Source organism: Lissotriton helveticus, chromosome 11 (assembly GCF_964261635.1).
Source record: "Lissotriton helveticus chromosome 11, aLisHel1.1, whole genome shotgun sequence".
NCBI lineage: Eukaryota > Metazoa > Chordata > Amphibia > Caudata > Salamandridae > Lissotriton > Lissotriton helveticus.
The window spans coordinates 489,235,084-489,254,646 of NC_136072.1; the positions used below are offsets into that span (position 1 = coordinate 489,235,084).

A 19,563-nucleotide genomic window follows, 5' to 3' on the forward strand; every position below is an offset into this window, starting at 1 on the left:
AAGGACAAGATTTCCTCCTTGGGTGAACAAGAGGTCTTGTGTAAATTAAATTGGATCAAAGGGGATTAACCCCATGTCATGGCTGTGGAAAGTCGTGACAGGGCACTGAAATGCTATTGCCACGCATTATGTGGTAAATTGTCAGCAAAAGGGGGAGAGTTTTCAAGATTGCCCTTTCCCACAACTGCCCTGAATTTCCTTACACCCTGTTGAGAGCAAGCCTCCACACTTTCTTCCCTACTCTTCTTGTCCCAGTCTCTCTAATTTGGGACTAGGTAGTTGTAGTTAGGTCCGCTGCCCCATAGAAAAAGCGGTTTTGTGTTGCTATATATTTGGCACTGTCTGACGAATCACCAACTTGGCAAAAAGGTGCAAATGTTCGACTAGTTTGTTCATGGAAAGTTTCGGGGTGATTCGTCATGCGGGGGTTGAGAAAAAAAGAGGCTTCTAAAATGCAAAATCCCCATGCATTTTCCATAAACTTTTTTAAAACAGGCTACCGCAAAAACTGCTGAATGGAATTACTCCAAATAAAGCAGGAAGCTAGATCTTGGTCTCCAGATTGTGTTTTTTATGATTTGGTGTAAATCCGTTCCGCAGTTTTTGAGAAATTAAGGTTAAAACATAATTGTATATCTGGATGGTTGGGGCTGCAAGAGGCTCGAATGGCAGGCCGATGGTTGGCAGTCGGATAGACCGACTGCCATGCATCCAATGGGCTCCTGTAGCCCTGGGTGTGGCGGAGGGGGTTGTATTCCCTACAATGGTGGCGGTGTCTGACAGGCACTGCCATAGGGATTACAATGCCCTGTTCTGTCTGCCTTTTCATGGCAGTTAACCTGCCATGAGAAGGCAGGCAGAAAGGGACTTTGGGGGCCCGTATTGGGCCCCCTCCCCCTGGCCTTCAGCTGTGGGTTTGGGGGGGACCTATGGTGCCCCCTACATATCCTGCACCATGTGGAAGGCACAACCTGGTGCCTGCCACCAGGCCGGACTGGGAACCAAAACTGGCCCTGGCAAAGAGCTTGGCCGGCCCCCCTGGGAACGGTTTTGGCCGATTTTGTTACAGGGCCCGATTTTGCAGCTAATCTGCAAAAACGGCCTTGTAACAAATACGCCCACAGAGGCCCAAAATCGCCCCCCGCCCTAGCGGCCCACCGGGGAAATGCCCGGTGCCCGCTAAGGCCAGTCTGGCCCTGTAGTTCAGGGATATGTTAAGTGTCTCCTTTTCGCACTGAGCACCAGCAGCACCTGCCACAATGCAAAACATAGGTATTGCGACCACTGTGGTGGTCACATCGTAATGCCTCTGCGGTCTTGTTTAGGATAGGGTAGTGGGCTCCATAGTTCCATGTCCTGAAGCAAAAATGTTAAAGTAATATAAGGGGGCAGGGTAGGGAGAGATAGGGGGACCCAGTGGGCCCCCCAAGGCAAAAAAACAACAATACTTGCAGCAATCCTTTGGGACTGCAGTGGGATCAGAAATAAAGAACAAACTAGCAGCCAAACCACATTAATTAACTTTATGTCTCTGGAAGCCCAACCCCAGACTTTATTAAGGGTAGTGGAGCTGTGTGGCACCCCTCTCCAAGCCATTTTGGCCCTGAGGATCCCACCCCATCCCACTTTAATAGTTTTTCACCGCATTTGGCGGGTCCGGTTCCCGGTTCTGGGTGGTGGGCTAGGAACGGCCGCCATCTTGGAGTGGGGTGAATGCCACGAAGTGCATTAGTGAGCAGTGTAGTGCTCCGGATGTCCACAGGGACTACTATTTAAGGCGAGCACTCGAGGGATAATCCCTTTTGATAACACCTGAAGACACCTGAAAACTGCAATCACGCTGGGCGCTGTTTGATCGCGCTCCTCTTTTTAAAGCCTCCCGTTTTTCGATTTAATTTATTTTAGGTTTCTTAAACCCTGCTTTTACTGGACAGCTTCTAGGGCCCCTTACCTGCACTTTAATAGTTTTTCACCGCATTTGGCGGGTCCGGTTCCCGGTTCTGGGTGGTGGGCTAGGAACGGCCGCCATCTTGGAGTGGGGTGAATGCCACGAAGTGCATTAGTGAGCAGTGTAGTGCTCCGGATGTCCACAGAGACTACTATTTAAAGCTCGCTTCCCCGCGTAGCGGTGACGCGTAGCGGTCGCGCCTTCCCTGCGCCTGAGTCGTGCCAGAGTCCTGCCCGTCTGCACCCGTCAGCATCCCGGAGGCGGTCCGGGAGGCGGTCGATCTGGACTAGGGGCGACGGGCTTACATCGTCGCAACTATGGTGAGTTATACCTCTGCGCAACTTCGGTCGCTTAATACGGTGACTTATGGCTGTTTTAAGGTTTTCCCCGGGCGTTATAGAGGTAAGAGCATATGCCCTGGGTGTGGTTGGTCGAAAGACGCTGGTCCACGGCCACCTCCCCATCGGAAGGTGGTTTCGGTGAAGCATCTGTGTATGCTATTGAACACCAGATCTGTGCGTAGGCACGCTCAGGAGCTCTCAGACCTCCTGACCCTGGAAAAACCGATTTGTCTGATGCTCACAGAGACCTGGCTGGGAGCTTCCTCCAACCCGGATATTGCCTCGGCTATCCCGTCAGATTATAGCATCTATAGGCAGGACTGGCAGGTAGGAAGGGGGAGTGGTGTTGCCATCGTGGTGAATAACTCTGTTGCGTGCTCTATTATTCCCACTGAGGTCATTAAAGGGTGTGAGTCCCTTGCCTTCTCTTTAGCTTTGGCGCCGCATCAGTCAGTGAAAGGTTTGTTAGTCTATAGACCCCCGGGTCCAGCAGGCTCGTTCTTTGATGAACTTCAGTCTGCTATGGCATCGATAGCCATGAGAGCTGACCATTGCATTCTGGCTGGCGACTTTCACTTTCACATGGATGATGCCCAGGACTCAGACGTGATTAAACTAGCGGATATCACGACCCCCTTGGGCTTAGCCCCTTTTCTTTCTGAACCTACGCACGACAAAGGCCATATCTTGGACCAGGTCTTTTCCTCTTCCCCCATAGAGGTGACAGCATTTCTGCCGGTGCTCTGGACTGACCATCGCCTGGTACAGTTCTATATACCGGTTAATGAGAGACCCCGGAGCAATGCCCCTAAGCAGCTTGGTTCAGAGACAAGGGCGCTGCACCAGGTGACTCCTGAACTGTTGTCTAAAGCACTGCATGACCATCCGTGCCCGCTGACGGGAGATCTGGATAGTGACCTGGAATCCTTGCAGGACTGGCTTGAGGAGAGGCTAAATGACCTGGCCCCGGTTAGGCCTCCTCGATTATTATCTAAGCGGGTTTCTGCCCCGTGGTTTACGGGTGCACTCCTTGCTTCTCGCAGGCAGTGCAAGGTGGCTGAAAGGACTTGGCGAGCCCAGTACAATCCAGAAGCCAAGCTCGAATATAGAACTATGGTCAAAGCTTACCATCGAGCGATTCTGGTTGAGAAGAAAAACTATTTTGCCAGGAGGATCGAGGATGCCTCGAACTCCTGTAAAGAGATCTTCTCGATCGTTAGGGAATACATCACCCCACGGTCGAACGTGGCCCAGTCCGTTCCCATTCAGAAGTGGGCCTCGGATCTGGCTTGTTTCTTTACCGCGAAGATCAAGACGATACAGGAGTCGTTTCCACCGCGGCCGGCGGCTGTCCTGCCTGGCCCCGTTGTTGGCTCTGTTCCTTCGATTTCTTCGGGACCTGTCCTGTCAGACTTCCCGCCTTTATCCATGGCCTCTTCTTTGGCTCTGCTGGCCAATCTCAAATCTCGGTCACCGCTCGATCCATGCCCGGCCAAATTTTTGGCAAGGATGGCGGAGGTAGTTAACCCGCTGGTCAACCCTCTCCTGAATCGCTCCCTTAGCCTAGGTGAGGTCCCTCTGGCATGGAAGCGGGCCATGGTCATCCCTTTGATTAAGAAGCCCGGTCTAGCTCCTGAGGTCTTGGCTAATTATAGGCCGATTTCTCTTCTTCCGGCTTTAGCCAAGACCCTGGAGGAGCATGTTCACAGAGTGCTTTCCAACTTTCTGGAATCCAACGACCTGCTTCACTCCACTCAGTCGGGCTTTCGCCCTAATCTGAGTACGGAGACGGCGTTGCTGGAGGTTTCTGAGGCCATCAAGGAGATGCTAGATCTGGGTGGTAGAGCGATGTTGATCATGCTCGATCTGTCGGCGGCCTTCGACACCGTCCCCCATGAGGGTCTCCTCATCAGACTTCATGAGATCGGTCTGAGAGGGACGGTGTTTAGATGGTTTGCATCTTTTCTAGCTGGTCGCCGACAGTCGGTCTGGGTTTCCTCGGCTTCCGCCGAGATGCCGCCATTGGGAGTCGGAGTCCCGCAGGGCTCGGTATTGAGCCCGACTCTGTTTAACAACTTTATGACCCCTTTGGCGGCTCTGGCGGAGTCCTATGGTGCCCAGATCGTATCCTACGCGGATGACACCCAGCTGCTCTTCACCTGCCGGAAAGGGGAGGATTTTGACGGAGAGAGTATCCGTGAGTGCCTTGGGGCTGTTTTCAAATGGCTCCAACTGAACAGCCTCAAGTGCAACTCTGATAAGTCGGAGATACTCTTCTTCGGCTGTCAATCCGACCCGGACTGGCAGATGTGGTGGCCGGCGGACATATCTCCCCCGAGCCAATCTTCGCAGGTTGCGAAGAATCTGGGGGTCAAAATTGACAACGGCCTGACCCTCAGATCTCAGATTCTCACCCTTACAGGCACATGCTTTGGACTTCTCCGCATGCTGCGGAAGTTTTTTCCGCTGCTTTCAGAGGATCACAGGAGGATCACGGTGCAGGCCTTGATTGGGTCAAGATTGGACTATGCTAACATCTTATATCTTGGCCTGCCCGAATACCTCCTGCAGCGGATGCAGGTGGTCCAAAATGCGGCGGCCCGCGCCATTTTTGGTCTGCACAGGCGAGCGCATGTGTCTGGCCTGTTACAGGCACTTCACTGGCTGCCTATCCGACAGCGGATAGTTTTTAAAACCTTGACTCTTGCCCATAAGGCCTTTTATTCCACCGGGGCTAAATATCTGCAGAGGAGGTTTAAGCAATACTGTCCGTCGCGATCTTTGAGATCAGAATCGCAGCTTCTCGCCATTGTTCCTCGTGTGAGGAGGGCCCGACTGGGAGGTCGTTCCTTTATGCTTCGGGCTCCTCAGCTTTGGAACTCTTTGCCCTTCGCGTTACGAAGCAACTCCAACATGCTATCCTTTAGAAAGGGCCTAAAAACCTGGCTGTTTGCCTCGTAGATTTTAAATTCCCTTCTGTTCCCTTCTTTATTCTTTGTGTGTTATGTTTGCTTTCAGGATGTTAATAAAGCGCCGGGACACTCTCTGAGTAGCCGTGCGCTATAAAAGCCACAAAATAACATAACATAACATAACATAACCCCGGGGCTTGAAATTTACATGTAGGTGGAGGAGGGCCACGTGGCCACCCCTTCTCGAGCCTCCAGAGGCTCTAGGGAGCCCACCTTTCAAGCAGAAATTAGTGTGTCTGGGGAGAGGGGCCCACCTCCAGAGCCTCTAAATGCCCCAGGGAGCCCTCTCTGAGGCACAAATTGCTTAAAATAGGGAGGGGGCTGCTCAGCCCACCTACCGGACCCATTAAAGGTCCAAGGGACCCATCCCCTTGGCCCAGCTCACACGCTATGTTCGGGGAGGCCCACTGACGCGGGCTGAGAAATCTGTGTCTCCTCCCACTTGGCAGGAGCATTTTTTTTTATCTCCTGTCAAGCGGGAGCAACAAAAAGTCTGCTCCCAGCCAACTGGAGGTTTAAAAGTGTACCAGCTGGCTGGCAGCAGACTTTTGATCTATTTTCTTTGCCCACACTGAAGTGACAGCAAAGCAGATCAAAATACTGCTGCCGCCTATAGAGAGCAGCATTAGTAGTTGCGTCCTCCAGGTGAGAGCAATGCTGGCTCCTGCTCCATGTGGCTAACTGGCTGAGGCAGTGGGGGCCTTGGGGCTTCCACGCAGCAGCACTCAATGAGTATATGGTTGGTGCCCTAGATGGGCACCATGGCACCCACCTTTGACAGTGTGGGACCCAGAAGTTGGCGAAAAGGCACAGGGAGGTGGCATTTGGCCCCCTCCCCTTTAATTGAGGTAGAGAGGCCCTAGGTGAGTGGGGTCCCGAGGGCCTTACAAGGCTTGAGGGGGTGCACACAGCCCTGCCCTTTTAATTCAAATAAAGGACACTGGAGGATGGGGTCCCAAGGGCCTAACAAAGCTCGGGGAGGGGGCCACATGGTGCCTCGTCCCTTTGATTAAAATATACGGCCCTGAGGGATAGAGTCCAAAGGACCTATAAAGGCTCGGGAGGGTGGCCATGCTGCACCCCCACCCCTTTCATTAAAAAAAGGCCCTGTGGGATCGGGTCCCCAGGGCCTAAAGAAAGTTTGGAAGGTTTAACCTCACGCCCCATGACCCCCTCCTCTTTAGTTAAAATAAGCAGGCCTGGGAGATTCAGTACCCAGGGCCTGCCTAATTGCAATTCAGCAATTTTAGGTAGAAATGTATTTGCTTCTAGTAGGAGTATGTGTCCCCACACCCTCAGATGGGGGGTGGTAACATGCAGAATTCAAAATAAAACTGTAAACTTGCTACTAGTAACTTAATGGAGGTATTTTCGGTGTAAATCCATGAAATGCAGTTCTACGTAACTTAGAAAGAGATTTCCACCTGCACTACGTAAAACTATGTACTAAAAAGAAAGAAGAAAAGAGGCAACACATGAGGAAAATGACACATACCTAACAAACATTACTAGTTGGAGCAAATAAATGTAGGCCACAACCTAGACCATGCCCTTTTACCCGTGTGCTGTGAGATGTGTGTGTGTGTGTGTGTGTGCGGTCAGGGGGATGCGTGCGTGTGCGTGCATGTGTGTGCGTGTGGGCGTTTTTTACATGCAATGTGTTACAATGTGTCTGAGTGCATGTAGTCTTGGGTGTGAGATGGGTTGTGTTTTAAAGAAATTCATTAACAATGTACCTAGATTTCTAAGGGTACATCTGTAATCTTTACATATTTATAAACCAATTTCTATAGGTGTTCCCAACGTTCACAGTTATATGACTATTATAGAACACTTCTTGTATGTAGATGTTTAAATTGATATTTGATGTATTCAATGTCAAAATTACAAGGCCCTTATGTTTTGTAATTTATGTTTTCCTTTTTAGGTGCTGGGCTTAGAATTGGTTTGGTTATTCTCTCCCTTTATTGATTTTGAAGTGATTCCTTTGCTGTACCAGTGAGTAGACAAGTATGGTGTGTGACTTGCTCCAAGGTGGCTGGAGTAGATCTGAGCCTATTTAAGCTGAAGTTCTACTAAAGTATTTGTGGGTGTAACTGTGCTAAATTGCTACTGTAGTACATTTTGTTAGGTATGTTTTTGTACTTGTGAAGTTCATTCCTGAGTACCTTTTTGGTTTTCATTAAAACCACCCACTTTGTAACAGATATTCTCCACCCTCCAGGCACCCCCCCTTCTTGCCATTCACCCATTTACACCTAAAATGTAGAACTATGTGAGTGGAGTTCTACTCACTGCCAAGAGAGCCCTGAGCAGATGAAATATAGGATAGGTGAGGAAATAAGCTCAAAACTATTTGAACTGCATTTCTGAGTATGAGAACTAGTACTATGAGTACTATTTTACATCTTCATAAATGCCTTTTTTAAATTGAGTATAGGGCCTCTAATTTATAGTAGTCCTTTTTACTCAGGTACACCCATAATATTCAAGAGCTCTATCCTCCTTTATCCTATTGCTCACACCTCAGACTATTTTCTCTCAGAAATAAGATGTTTGGCCTTAAAAATAAAAGCATCCTCAAGCAGCAGAAAACAAACTACTGTCCTCCACTTCCAAAGATATGGCAGCAAGCACTACCCTCTTTGCCTGGACATGGGAAACAAAACATCTCTTTTTGTTCAGTACATACTTTTGTCAGGTTTGTACCAAGAAAAGTGGACTGCCTTAAAGATTGTAGGGCTTAAAAATAGGGTGCTAAGGTGTATTAGTGGAGATTACTAAATGCATAATATGCTTTACCAGAAATTGATAGTTCAGTCCAAACTTCTACACTGGTTTACTATCACCACAGCTGTTATTTTACTGAATGCAACAACAGTTAGAGCAGTTCTTTTGTCTGAAAAACAGAAACAAATGTGCAGGCATCAGTAGCTATTTAACAGTTGCCTTTTGATGTTTTAGCTGCAATTTCACCCTTAGCTTTTAGGTGATCTGGCAGACTATCTCAGCAATGAAGCTTAACCTGGTAATGTTTACTAGAAATCAGTCTTGTTTAGACTTGCACTGAGAGGTTACAAGGAGCAGATCAAGCAGGCTAAGGCGTCTTTTATACAAACGTCCTTATTACAGGCGCCTAATAAATCTCAAGCCTTGTTTAAGATTGTTAAAGACTTGTCCCACCCGGTCTGCGCGGCCAACTCCGTGCGAGCCTCTCAGGCTTTATGCGACTCGCTGGCGTTGGCCTTCGAGGAGAAGACCGCCAAGATTCTGGCTGGCCTAACACTTCCTGCAACTGAGGAGGCCTGCCTTGCTAGCCCTACTGACAGGGGGCGGGGAGCCCCGGGCAGCCAACCCCAGATGGTCATCGGGGCTCTGGATCTGGGCGCTCCGAGCGGCTCACCCAGTCGACCCCAACCGACGGGTATGGGAGCTCCGGGCGAGCAGCCCAGTCGACCCCAGACAAGCACTGCTGTCTCTGTTCTGGGAGCTCCGGGCAGCTCACCCAGTCGACCCCAACCGACGGATATGGGAGCTCCGGGCGAGCAGCCCAGTCGACCCCAGACAAGCACTGCTGTCTCTGATCTGGGAGCTCCGGGTAACTCACCCAGTCGACCCCAGCCAATTGGCGTGGAAGCTCCGGCGGAGCAGCCCAGTCGACCCCAGAGAAGCACTAGTGTCTCTGACTTGGGAGCTCCGGGCAGCTCACCCGATCGACCCCAGCCAGTTGGCGCGGGAGCTCCGGTGGAGCAGCCCAGTCGACCCCAAAGGAGCACTAGTGTCGCTGATCTGGGAGCTCCGGGCAGCTCACCCAGTCGACCCCAGCCAGTCGGCGTGGGAGCTCCGGTGGGGCAGCCCAGTCAACCCCAGCCAGTCGGCGTGGGAGCTCCGGGTTGCTCACCCAGTCGACCCCAGCCGGCCGCTGTGGCCTTTGGGGCGGGCGATTTGATCACCTCACCCAAACCACTACGGTTGGACTCCTTCCCCCTCCCGTCCTTTGAAGAATTTTGTAAAACGGCTTGCTCGGTGTCATCTGGATCTCCGCTCGATCCACTGCCCCCCAAATTTTGGAAAACTTTTCAGGAAGAACTGTTCCCGCCTTTGTTTTCAATCTGTCGCCAATCTCTGGAATCGGCTTCTGTCCCGGGTTGCTGGAAACTAGCAGTGGTGTCGCCTCTGCTAAAAAAGCCAACCCTGGATCCAGCTGTCCTTTCCAACTACAGGCCGATCTCCTTGCTTCCCTTTCCAATCAAGATCCTGGAGAAATGGGTAACTCGCTCTCTTTCCGGCTACCTGGAACATATTGGGTGGTTCGATGAGGCCCAGTTTGGCTTCCGACCTGGTCATGGGACGGAGACCGCACTTGTGACCGTGCTGGATAATCTGCGTTCGCGTGTCGACAATGGTCGGGCAGCCTTTTTGGTGCTGCTCGACATGTCGGCCGCGTTCGACACGGTCTGCCATCGGACCCTGGTTCAGAGGCTGGAAGAGTGCGGGATTTGCGAGGGGGCCAGAGACTGGCTGATGTCATACCTCGAGGGCAGGCAACAGTTGGTGTCACTTCCGCCTTTTAGCTCAGAGCCAAGGAAAATCGGACAGGGGGTGCCACAGGGCTCGGCCATCAGCCCGTTATTGTTTAACCTGTACCTCCGTCCGCTTGTCCAGCTAATAAAATCCTTTGGGGTCTCGGCATTTAATTATGCCGATGACACTCAGCTGGTGTTTTCCTTGGAAGGGAGCAATGCAATCTCGCTGAACACCTTCCATCGCTGCATGGCAGCTACAGCGGATTGGCTTCGAGCAAATTCTTTGCAATTTAATAGCTCGAAGACGGAGGTGCTCCACTGCTCCACTGACCGGATCCCGCGGGCTCTACCTACCGACTTTTGGCCTAGCACTTTTTCCGAACCAGTGTCGGCATCGGAGTCAGCCCGTAATTTAGGGGTCATGTTCGGCCCTAACTTACAACTTGACCTACATGTTAATAAAACCACGGGAACATGTATGATGCTGCTCCGTATGCTTCGCAGAGTTTTGCCTCTGCTTCCTGCTCAGTCCAGGCCGGAGGTAGTCCGTGGGACTATTTTAAGTCGGCTGGATTACTGTAATGGTCTCCTTTTGGGGGCCCCAAAAAATCTGATAGGGAAACTGCAGAGGGTGCAGAATATGGCTGCTAAACTGGCCCTTTCACGACCCAGATCTAGCTCTTCTACTCTTGCGCTTCGTGACCTGCATTGGCTCCCGGTAGAACTACGGGTCCAATTTAAAGCGGCCTGTTTGGTATTTAGAGCGGTACACCTCTTGGGCCCCATCCCGCTACAAAACATGTTTGCATGGTATTCTGCCCCACGGCTTCTGCGGTCGTCATCGGCTCACCTTCTGGTGGTGCCTAGGTTTCAAAGAGTGAGGATGGGCGGCCGCTCATTTAGAGTGGCGGCAGCTAAATTGTGGAATTCTCTCCCACTCACTCTCAGGAGCTGCAAGGACTATCTTCCATTCAGGAAGGCCTTAAAGACTTATCTTTTTCCCAAGTAATGGCTGCGCGTTTGCTCTGGTCTTGTGTGGGGGTTCTCTGATCAAAGCGCCAGGATGCCCTCTGGGTGACAGGTCTGCGCTCTAAAAGTCTGCGAAATAAATAAATAAATAAATAAATTATTGAAACAGCACTTCAGCACTTTGGAGGTAGCTGTTGTCAGGTTCTTTTCAAGTGAAATGGGTCTTGACAGTTGCTTTGACAGTTTAGACTGTCATCGATAATCCAGTTAATATGATGTTGGTGGTGGAGAGTGAGATTAGCCATTGAAGATCAAATGCAGTCTAAAGTTTTCCCACATAGAGTGCACAGACATTGTGACAAGTTAGTGTCAGCTGATTTGTGAACTCAGGCTTTTAAATTGGCTGAACATGATGGTCTAAAGCTATACTGAGGCTCTGGTCATCTAAAAGAAGATATTTTTCACCTGGTAGCACAGATGAGCGGTCAGCCTATACATTATGCTACGGCATCAGGTGTTTCTTCTGGGATCTGAATGCTTAACTCTTAAATTTCCTGTCCATATCAGGTGTACCACCAGTTCAAAAGAAAATTTAGTTTTGGGATATTTTTAGTCAGCGCTACAGAGATATTGCTATATTTTTTCCCCCAAACAAAACGTCCACTTTGAAGGGGTTTTTTGGGATATAAAATGCCAATGGGCATACCAAGCTATGATGGAATGCAAGTATTGCATGAACTGGCAGAAACTGTTCCTTAATGACAAATGGAGAAATGCTGCAAGAAAGTACTACAACATCCATGGGAAACTTTAACTATGATGGTACATCACTGCTGGAATGTCAGAAGACTTACCTCAGCTGCCCTAGATTTGTGGTGGTAAGACCACCATACTTTAGTTGAAAAGGTTCCTATTATGTTATGTGGATGGTAGGTGGATGGTATTTCTATTCTGCGAGACAACAATGCAAAGGAGGGGAAAGATTACAGAATGCAAATTCTATCTACCCGGATGGGTGGGAGAAAACTGTAGTTTTGCTCATTAATCTGTCCACCAGGCCCTTCCTGCCCATCTGTTCAATAGACAATTCAGGAAAGCCTCTCCACTGAGCAATAGAGAGTTGGGGCCCCCACAAAGCAGGAGCAATCCACAAGATACAAGTGGTGGGTAACTCCAATGCTCCCTAAACACACCTAGTGTTAATCTTGGGCAGTTGTTGCCCTTATTTGCTGTCTTCATAATACTAAATCAGCAGCAAAAGCGAGAAACGAAAGGGGCACTATTGGACTGCCAAGATTCATAGCATCACCAAATCTAGCCTGTCTGCTCACTGGTGATAGATGGCAGGCATTTCTGAAAATCGCCATAGACATCTAAATAATAAGATGTTGCAGTCAAATGGCAGCTACACCTCTTTAAGTAAATTCAATGTTATCCTCATTTTCCTCTCGAGTCAGTCCTCTCTCCTGTATTTGGTAAAGTGATTTCCAACTTGGGCTCTCTTCCCTTTCTTGGAAGCATACACATACCTTAAAGGTCAAAGTGTAAGAGTGTTTTCCAGAAACGTGTTCTTGAAATCTAAGCAAGGGTAAAATAAATGATTACCAACTTGAGTAGGTACAACAATAAATGGATTAACAATTCACCCGCCAGACAAAAACACTCTAAACACTAAACCAGGGAGGAAACAATTGCTGTGGGGTCTAAAAGAATAAAATGCTGAACACTACAGCAGTATAAGAAGAAATCATTTGTTTTTAACGAGCTAGTTGTGTGTAAAGGGGAAATTGTTTTCTGCATCAGGCAAAGCAGTCATTGCAAACAGTGACCTTAGCACTAGTACACCTAAAAAAGGCCTGGTGGAGATGGGCACATGACATCAATGAAGAGTGAAATCTCAAGGAACATACACATTCAAACAACATCTCACCTGTAGCAGCATTCGGTAGATCTGCTCAGTGATTTCCTGAATGTCAGTATTGATAACTTTATCTTCCATGCAGTCCACTGTAGTAAACACATCCTCATTCACAGGACCCCTTGAAACACAACAAAAGTGATATTAAAGAATCAATTTACTTAATAAATGAAGGAACTTTGAACCATTTTGATAAACAAGCACTATGTTTGACTTACACATTGACAATTTATTTGCAGTATAAAAGGCTTCAAACATCCCTCCCACTCCCAGACCCCTCCAGAATTAAGATCAACACTTCATAAAAGTACATTTGAAGGGGGCCAGGAGCTTTCTTAGTAGTTACAGCATTTGCCGACCAAACAGAAGCTTTAAATGTAATTTAATTTAATATAATTTAATGTTAAAAAGAAAAAAACTTTTATTTTTCTATATTGTAATGATCTTTTTGAATTAAAAAAATGAAGCATTAATTTGTATTAAAATATAATTACCTTAATTTTTACAGTATAAAAACATAATTGTTTTACTTTAGAAGCCATTAATCTTTTTAAATTTCAGAAAAGTAAAAAATGCAATATTTTTAAATGCATTTTAACATTCAATTATAAGTATTTATATTTTAAGTTATTTAAAATAGATTTATATATTATTTAATGTAATTAAACATTATTTTGTATGGGGTTCTAATTTCCATTTTTTCTATGGAATGATGTTGCCGTAATAGTGGTTCGCCATGTGTGGTGGTGGACTTACTACTGCACCTATTTTGCAGCAGTAACTTAGACTCGTAAATTGAGCTCCACCACCTGTAGATAATGAGATGTTACACTCCACATTATAAGCCAGAGGCATTACTAATCATTAATGCCACCCTACTCTGAATAGCAATTGTCTCCATAAGTGAGGACACCGAATGTCCCTTTTCATTGATAAGAGTTAGTTGTAATGACTAAGCCCCTGATTTTGAGTTTGGCGGATAGGGTACTTAGCCAAAACCTGGCCGCTAAACTGATGGGCCACCCACTGTATGTTAAGTTGCGTGGGCTGACATTTTTTCAACGGTTGTGGCCCTGCTAGGTCTACTGTTGGAAACTGTACATCAGAGGTGAGACCATCAGTGTAGGTGCATCAGACAGTGTAGGGCCAGCAGAGATCTCAGATTTTGGTGGGCGGTGGTCCAGCCAAGGTGGTGGAGGTAAATACCCCCACCACCCAAGTAGATGGCAGGTCGCCTGCTATATTCTAAATGATTCCTTAAATACTTTAATGAGCATGAATTCACCTTAGAATGTAAAGAGCCCCAATGAGTATCAATGATGTTAATTGGTAAATAAACTACCTTGGCCCAGGCACTAATGAATAACAAAGTTGCAAGCCATTAAGGTGCATTACTCGTGTCCTAAGGCAGTAATAAAGATCAATGTTGCCAGGAAGTACTAGGACTAAATAGACAGAGGCAGTAATTAGCATCAATGGTGGCAATTAATAACAACACTCTATGGAAGTAGCATTTATAGGCTTCAATGGCCAAAGCATTAGTGACGCTTAATTGCCTCTAGAACTGATGAGCACCAATGGCTCCATGGCGTAACAAACATCAATGACATCAAATAGTAATGAGACTTGATGCCAGCAACATTAATAAGCTTCAATGGCCCCAGCATAAAGGAGCCTTAACAACTCCAAGCAGGATCACTTGTTCTAGGCAGCAGTATTTACTAATGGACCCAGTCATTAATGAGCATCAGTGGCCCCATGCAGTTACTCCCCTTATCTTTCCCAAGGGTCAGGGGTGTTTTTATGACTTGCTGCCCAAAGAGGACTTCTGCCTTCCAAAAGCATTCCAAAATTTGCAACGATCAGAACGGATAAAGAAGAAAACGCTGTACCCCAGAGAGCATAAATAAACATGTTTTAAATAAAAAATAAAGTAACCCTCTCCCACCTCAGAAACTCATCTCAATATGCAACACGAATATTAATCAAGCTCACAAGAATAACGATTACTAGAGGATTATCATTTGTTGAAGGTTTAGCAAAAGGAGGTCTGGCATAGGCAATGACCTACTTGTGCAGAGTGGGTGTGGGGGCATAAGGACTAGGGCAGATGTTGCTAATGGCCACACAATTAACCTAGTGGTTACTGCACAAAGCCAGACACTTTGCGTAGGAGGGCATGGGGGCAATCCAATCTGGCGCATGGTGTTGCAGACACCAATCCTGCATTCAGTGACCACTGCTGGGTCTGGTGGCTCAGTGGACTAATGCCTCCACTGTAGGAGCTGGTGTTTGACCTCGTGGTCACAGGCTCAAATCCGGGCGGGTCCACTTTGCCTTCAATCCTTCTGAGGTTGTTTAAATGAGTACCATTGAGTTGGTACGCAATAGACATCTGTTATTCAGCACCAAGATACCCATCATTATTAATGTGGGCTTTACAAATAAACATTATGGGCCCGATGACGATGGAGGTTGCCATTACAATGCGTGCGGTCAGAGGCAGCAGGCGAAGGGACTTTCCGATGCTATCCGATGGGTCCGAAACTCTTCATAATCCCTTAATGACAGCGGCTCCGCCTTTGGGATTATGATGTTCGTTTCTCTACAGCCTTTCCATGTCGGCCATGCTGACATGGAAAGGCTGTTGGAAAGTAACATTGGGGGCCCCCTGCAGGGCCCCCTTCCTTTTGGGCCCTCGACTCAGAGGCCTGGCATCCCTGCTCCACGTGGCAGGCACGGTGCGGCCTGCCATAGTGAAATGGATATTTTAGGACGCCCTATGGGTTGTCGTATCCAAATTGGAATGTCGGAACCACCAAACTATGGTCGGGTGGTTTCAGACCAATACGTTGTCGTAGTTAGGGCATATGTGTTATGTTATGTTACTGTGAACTGCTGAGGGTTTTGAGCAGGGGTCAAGATTACTGGGTACAGCTAAAGTCCAACACTCACAAACTTTGGCTGAAGGCTGAGCTCAGTGGAGGGTTCAAAAGTAAGGATCTTGTATGGAAAGTATTGTATTGTATTGTATTGTAATTGTATTTATATTCCGCTTACTACCCCTGATGATGCGTCAAAGTGCTTTTTCGGTGAGTAGCACGCTACTCTGTAACCGTAAAGGATTAGTATTGAATTCGTATAGTGAAATATGAAATACATTTTTGTGGTAGATATTGGTCAGTTATTTGGATTGAAAAGGATAGCTGAGGGATAGAAGAGGGAAAAGGGTTTGCATTTATATAGCGCGTGTTAACCCTGATGGGGTGTTGAAGCGCTTTTTGGGCTAGTAGCACGCTACTCTAGAACCCATAATGGATTAGTGTTGAATTATTATAGTGAAATATAAAAGTAATTTGAGTGGTAGATATTTTAGTCAGTTATTTGGATTCAGAAGAATAGCGGAAGGATAGAAGAGGAAAAGTTTGCATTTATATAGCGCGTGTTACCCCTGATGGGATGTTAAAGTACTTTTTTGTTGAGTAGCATGCTACTCCGGAACCCATAAAGGATTAAACCCAGCAGACCTGTCAAGCAGGATTAGGCACTCAAGAATGATAATATATTCAGGAGAGAGGGAAGGAGTAACACAAGGCTACTTTTGGATGACCACTGAGTCAGTAAATAGTGCAGGTCCATTATGGGATGACTGTAAGATAGTGGTAAGACGGGTTGGGACTTAATAACCAACAGTCTGAGGTACTGAGATCTCTTCACAAACATTTGCAGAGATTGGAGAGGGATCTTCCGGATTTAGATTCTCATAATATGTCAGCAGGGATCAGGAAGTGTTAGCAGACTTATATCTTAAACTCCAGGAATACAGGGGCATAGCAGCCAGAGAAGTTCACTTTTTGGGAAATACACCACCATCAGAATATATGGTAAAAGAATTAAAACTGCTACATGGAATTATACAAAAGTTAGTAAGAATGTTTTAATATTGGACAGGCTCTTATGGTCAACCAATGATTTGAATGGCCAAAGCGCCAATGCCAGAGGGTGGCCAATCGTCAAAAAGTAGCAGAGGGGGTGGTGAACAACACAGATGAACTGGCAAAGGGTATTCAGCCAACGCCACTGCTGACAGTCATAGACTATGTGCAATGGGTGTTGGCTGCAGGATAGGCGTGGTGGGGTGATAGCCATAGGTCAGGCCATGCATCAAATCCCTGATGCGGATGGTCCAAAGCAGTGTCTAGCAGTGGGTTGGCTGCATCTGTTCCAGGAAACAGACTCCATTGCGAAGGAAGGTTTACCCTTGAGGGCCTTTTAACACCAAGAGATGTGGAGTAATATGGCCTAAGGACAGACCATTTTCCCTGCACATACACAGCTGAAGGTTGCCTCCAAGGATTGGGAAGATGTGGTGTGGGTAAAGGCTGCACACAGTTAATTCCAGAGACACAGGGGCAGGGTATATTATTTATAAACATTTAAAATGTATCAAAACCTTCATTAAATGTCCAGTTAAGGTTAAATTGGTTGCAGTTGTAACAAAGCAAAAAGTTCTGTTGTCACATTGTCTATGACGCAAAATCTCCATAAAATACTTTACAGCAACTCACATCTGACATCCCTGGTAACATCACAAACAAGCCCATCGGATCAGTAGCACCCCTGGGTCTAACCCAAGCAATGCATGCTTTTTAGGCAAGCTGAGGACACTCTACTGGCAGGCCAAAAAACTTGGAAGAATGCATGTAAAAGAAAATTCACATATTAGACTCAATCTTTTATCCAGCAATCCATTACATTTTCTGTTCTCTCAAATGACAATTTATTTACAAATAAAATTCAATGTGAGAACCTATTGGTAAGTGTAAGTAATGGTAAAAGACTGCAGTTAAAAGGAAGAAAAGTCCTTATTGTTCTTTCAACCAAGAGCAGTGTGATTCCAAAAAACTATAGCAAAATGCCTTCTTGCTATAATTCCAAAATGTAAAGACTAAAAGTGACATCCGTGTGTTTTCCTCGGACATTCAAGGCAGAAAGATTTACCTCAAAAGGGCCGAAACTCCAAAACAGCAGACTTGAAAGACTAACAATGCCTGCCCCCATAGCTCTCAGCCTCTCAGATTACCAGAAACACCACAATGAAGCTAATTCTCGCTCTAAATGTTGCCTGTGCGCAAAATTCAGCCATAGCAATTGCCCTACCCAAGATGTGCTTATTGCATGTGAACAGAAAAGCGGTAATTTGAGATAGCAAGGTAAGCTCACCCCATGCTTGTGATGACAACAGAGAGTGACATACCTCCGCAAATAAAGTGCTGCTACCTGAGACTTGTATCAGACACCTCCATCTGCAATGGTAGAAATCTGCAGGTATTGGACTCAGCGAGAGATGCTTGTCACCTCAGAGAAGTGTTAGGTATGATCCTGTAACTCTCCCCTGGTTCCCTGTACCACTACGTGCATTTGCTCAATAAAGCATGTGTGGCACTGTAATTGCATAGCTTTTACTCAGAGGGGGGAGGTTTATTCAGATCCTACATTCTTCTCTCACTAGCTGGCCCATTGCCACCCTGATGTGGCAAATGATTCTGAATCTGACATAGATCCGATAGTTCTAAACCTAGTGGTGGCCATCTGGGAACAGTCATGTTGCACCATATCCAATGTCTAAAACCAAAATGCCCACTCCTGAAGTTAGTGATGGTAATAACAGGAATAAATCAACATAACAACAGTAGATCACTCCACTTTGAGTCCAATGGTAAATATATCACAACGCTCCAGTCAACTGAGTGCGTTGCAATCTGTTACTAAACAAGATCATTACATGCCTTTACTCTCTGATAGCTACTTCCAACTGCCGATTCCTCATCTTTTGTATTTCCCCAGGAGTCTGACTAGAACCAGAATGTTAGAAAAGCAACTGCTCCCACAGCCCAATAGATGGCTTTACAGGTGTCACTGTCACTTCGGCTATCCCAGGTCGTGATGATACAGAGCCATAAAAAGGTGCAACCCCTGTGTAGTGATATCACTTGCTTTCCTTCCACACTCCACAAATACAGAGTTCCACTCCAACTTTGTATTGGTGTTTACTTGACTCAAAAAACATGCTTTCTGCACAGTGCGCTAGAAAAATATTTTCCCTGAAGACCACAGGCTTGAATGCTGGAAGCAGATATCAGTCATGGACCCATATGACATCTGCCAGTGGTGCCTAAGCTCAAGGCATGACAAAGTCTTATGACAAATGTTCCCTGATGCACCCAAATGTCATAAAGGAGTGGGAGGCAAAGTTGGAACACCATCAGCGGAACAGAGACAATTCTTCCCACAAACACAAGTCAAAGATTGACTTGTCACAGTCTTGTTATTCCTGCTGAAGCCCTGCTCAAAATTACAATCTTCGGTTTGGTGGAAGATTAAGTCTAGAGAAAAGTCTTCCCACAAATACAAGTCCAAGATTGAATTGTTACTATCCTGTCACACTCACTCTGGGGAGAAGCTGCATAGTCAGCGCTCAAAGACCCCAACTCTGCTGTTATTGTCCAACTCGGAATGCTTGCCTTGGCATGCCTGAGTTCACTGGGCCATTGTCACCTCAAAGAGAGGCCTTTAGGCAGGATATCATGCGAAGCAGCAGGGGCCCCCAGGTGGACCACTGCTGGTCAGGCTGACCTGACACCAACTGACATCGCTCAGCATCTTTCTGATCCTCTACTACACGGCCCATACCTCCACTCCTGTAGAGGCCTTGTCAGTTCAGCCCTCCCCAGGACCTATCACCTATCCAGGTCTTACATTGGCCCACACTAATCCTTTGTCTAATTATGGGATTACCATGGCACAGCCTCCAGTTTTGGATGAACCCCAAGCTCTTCTCCAATGCCAGTGCTTTCATAGACTGTGAGCCTTGTTTGGATAGGATTCT

General features: G+C 47.0%; 1 protein-coding gene across 1 annotated transcript in view; it reads right to left on the reverse strand.

Moving 5' to 3' along the window:
- The window catches only part of LOC144792911 (period circadian protein homolog 2-like), a 385,755-nt gene that overhangs the window by 168,341 nt on the left and 197,851 nt on the right, over positions 1 to 19,563 (reverse strand). Inside the window, exon 12 of the mRNA XM_078668113.1 lies at positions 12,687 to 12,795. Coding sequence (XP_078524239.1) covers positions 12,687 to 12,795 — 109 coding nt within the window. The remainder of the gene's footprint in view (positions 1 to 12,686; positions 12,796 to 19,563) is intronic.